This window comes from Bidens hawaiensis, unplaced genomic scaffold (assembly GCF_021521415.1).
Source record: "Bidens hawaiensis isolate Kalapana, Puna unplaced genomic scaffold, B.hawaiensis_p1.1 tig00013942_1, whole genome shotgun sequence".
Lineage (NCBI taxonomy): Eukaryota > Viridiplantae > Streptophyta > Magnoliopsida > Asterales > Asteraceae > Bidens > Bidens hawaiensis.
In genome coordinates, this window is record NW_027492192.1 from 174,801 (window position 1) to 177,665 (window position 2,865).

The 2,865-nt window shown below is 39.1% G+C and overlaps 1 protein-coding gene across 1 annotated transcript; it reads right to left on the reverse strand.

Annotated features, from left to right (window-relative positions):
* Window positions 1–1,233: 1,233 nt before the first annotated feature.
* On the reverse strand, window positions 1,234–1,869 carry LOC143545348 (secreted RxLR effector protein 161-like). Its single transcript, XM_077037256.1, has one exon. The coding sequence runs from the start codon at window positions 1,867–1,869 to the stop codon at window positions 1,234–1,236; it is 636 nt and encodes a 211-aa protein (XP_076893371.1).
* Between the last annotated feature and the right edge of the window lie 996 nt (window positions 1,870–2,865).

A 2,865-nucleotide genomic window follows, 5' to 3' on the forward strand; every position in this document is an offset into this window, starting at 1 on the left:
GCGAAGAGGGTAGTTTGGTAGGGTAAATTGATGAACCAGTAACTGAGAAATTAATTGTGGCAAATGGGCTATTGGTAGTCCCAGGGTTTTTCAATGTGGTGTAAATTTTTTGCATTGTACAAAACTTTCAAGAACAATAAGGTTACATGACTGGCATGGAATAGTTTAAATCACTACATTGTAAGATAATTTGATAGTTAGAAAGAAAAAAAGAGGGGGTGACAGGTTTTTAATATCTAAACATCATAGAATTAGGTCATGTTGTCATGCATAAATAATCAAAGGTGCATGCACAATGCATAAGCAATCAAAAACCTTATGTTTAATGTATCTGCTAAACTAACGTAGCAATTGACAATAAACTTGCAATATAAAGTAACTAAGTTGTTCATAATCAACGTGCAAATAAGAAATACACGTAACACATCAGCTTATAAGCAAAAAGAAATGAAAAAAGGCGATTCACCATTAGGAACGACTACTCATAAAATTTGTGTACCTGTTTTGAGTTTTTGATAATTTATTATAAATACATGGTGTATCAAATTTTTTTCTTAAAATATATATGAACTGCTTGTTAACATATAAACTCTACGAAAGTTGCACCCAAGGTTTTGGTTGATAAGGTAAACATTAAAAATACCAGTAACAAACATAAAATAGAAGTGAAACAATACATGTAGTTAGTAAGATAGTAAGACATGACATTTATTAATATAACCTCAACGAACAGTATTATTTTAAAAGCAACGCTACACCTGACATGTCGTCTTTAGATACGGCGAGTGCGATCCTTGGTAGAAACACTCTTTTTCCTTGGTGTTCCCCGCACGTTATCAAGAAGGATAAACGATAATGAACGCACAACTTGTAAATAACCGACTTATATTATAACCAGAAAATATAACTCAAAAAACTGATTACAATAACTTTGGTAGTGATGGTGGTGATTGTTGTGTTTGTTGTTGTTGTTGTGATGTTGTGTCTAACACTAACTTTGTACATGTATTTATACTAGTAACCCAACTTGGTCACCAAGCATAATATGTGGTCACCACTCAACTTGGCCACCAAGGTGAACTTGGGCAACAATGTCAACTTGGCCAACAAGGTGAACTTGGCCACCAAGCATATGGAATGCTTCATAATACCCCTTAGACTTTAACCGACTTGTTAAAACCTCTTAGGCCCGGTTCACCGACTTGTGACCCGGAATAGAAATTAATCCAACATTCACCCCCCTAATTTCTGATTCGGATTAGTAAGGTCTTCAACTCCAAGTAACTCGTGCATCTCCATGAACTTGATTCTTACGAGTGCTTTAGTGAGGATATCGGCTCGTTGCTCTTTCCCGCTAATGTGCTCAACATCGACCTCGCCGTCGTTGTAGCAATCTCGGATAAAATGAAAGCGAGACTTTATATGCTTTGTTCGGTTGTTAAAAACCGAATTTTTCACAAGGGCTATTGCGGACGTGTTATCAACTTTCAACATAACTTTCTGCAATGCTTCTCCAGTCAACTCGCTCAACAACTCTCGAAGCCATACAGCTTGACATGCGGCTGCTAAAGCCGCCATGTACTCGGCTTCACACGATGAGAGTGCAACTGTCGCTTGCTTTTGTGAGCACCATGTAATTGGAGATTGCCCGTAATAAAACACGTGCCCCGTGGTACTTCTACCATCATCCTTATCTATGTTGTGACTACTATCACTATAACCTACAAGTCTTTTGGACCCGTTCTTCCCGTACTTGATCCCGTAACTCGTCGTTTTCTTCAAATATCTCAATAGGTGTCGTATTGCCATACCATGAGATTCTCGTGGACTTTGCATATATCGACTAACAATATCCACATAGTACGCCATATCCGGAAGAGTGTGTAATAAATACCGTAAGCAACCCACTACCTTTCGATACTCGGTTGCATCGAGTTCGACTTCATTCTAGGCTTTTGAGTATTTCACACCGTGATCCATCGGGACTTGAGACGGATTACAGTTTTGCATACCGGTCTCCTTCAGAATTCTTTTGGCGTATCCTTCTTGTGTAATTATTATCTCGTCCTTTCGTTGGAATACTTCGATTCCGAGATAGTAGGTTAACTTCCCGAGATCCGACATCTCAAACTTGGTCGCCGTACCCCTTTTGAAATCGGAAATTATACTCGAGCTTGTACCTGTCAGAAATAAATCATCCACATACACGGTTACGATCAAAAAATGTTTTCCATCCATCTTTCGGTAAACCGATTGTTCCTTGGAACATTTTTGAAACTTCATGTCTCGTAGGATGTTATCGAGCTTTGTGTTCCAAGCTCGGGGAGCTTGCCTTAACCCGTACAAGGCCTTTGACAACTTATAAACTTTTGCCTCCTCGCCTTTTTTCTCGTATCCTTCGGGTTGAGAAACGAACACAACTTCTTTCAATTCACCATGTAGAAATGCCGTCTTTACATCAAGATGGTGGATTTCCCACCCGTTAGATGCAGCCAATGCGATTAGTAGCCGAACGGTCTCAATTCGGGCTACCGGAGCGAAAACATCATCAAAGTCAATCCCGGGTTGTTGCACGTAACCCTTTGCAACCAACCGAGCTTTATACTTGTTTATCGTTTCATCTGCATTTCGTTTGATTTTGAACACCCACTTCAACCCGATACATTTTGCATCCTTTGGAAGTTCAACTAACCTCCATGTTTCATTCTTGTTTATCGAATCGATCTTGGTATTCATAGCACGAACCCATTCTTGGTTTGACTTAGCCTCCAAATAGCTACTTGGTTCACCACTTGCTGTAAGAAGCAATTGCTCATAGTCAGAATCAATATGTAACACATAATTTTCTTGTAATCTTCTTGGTAA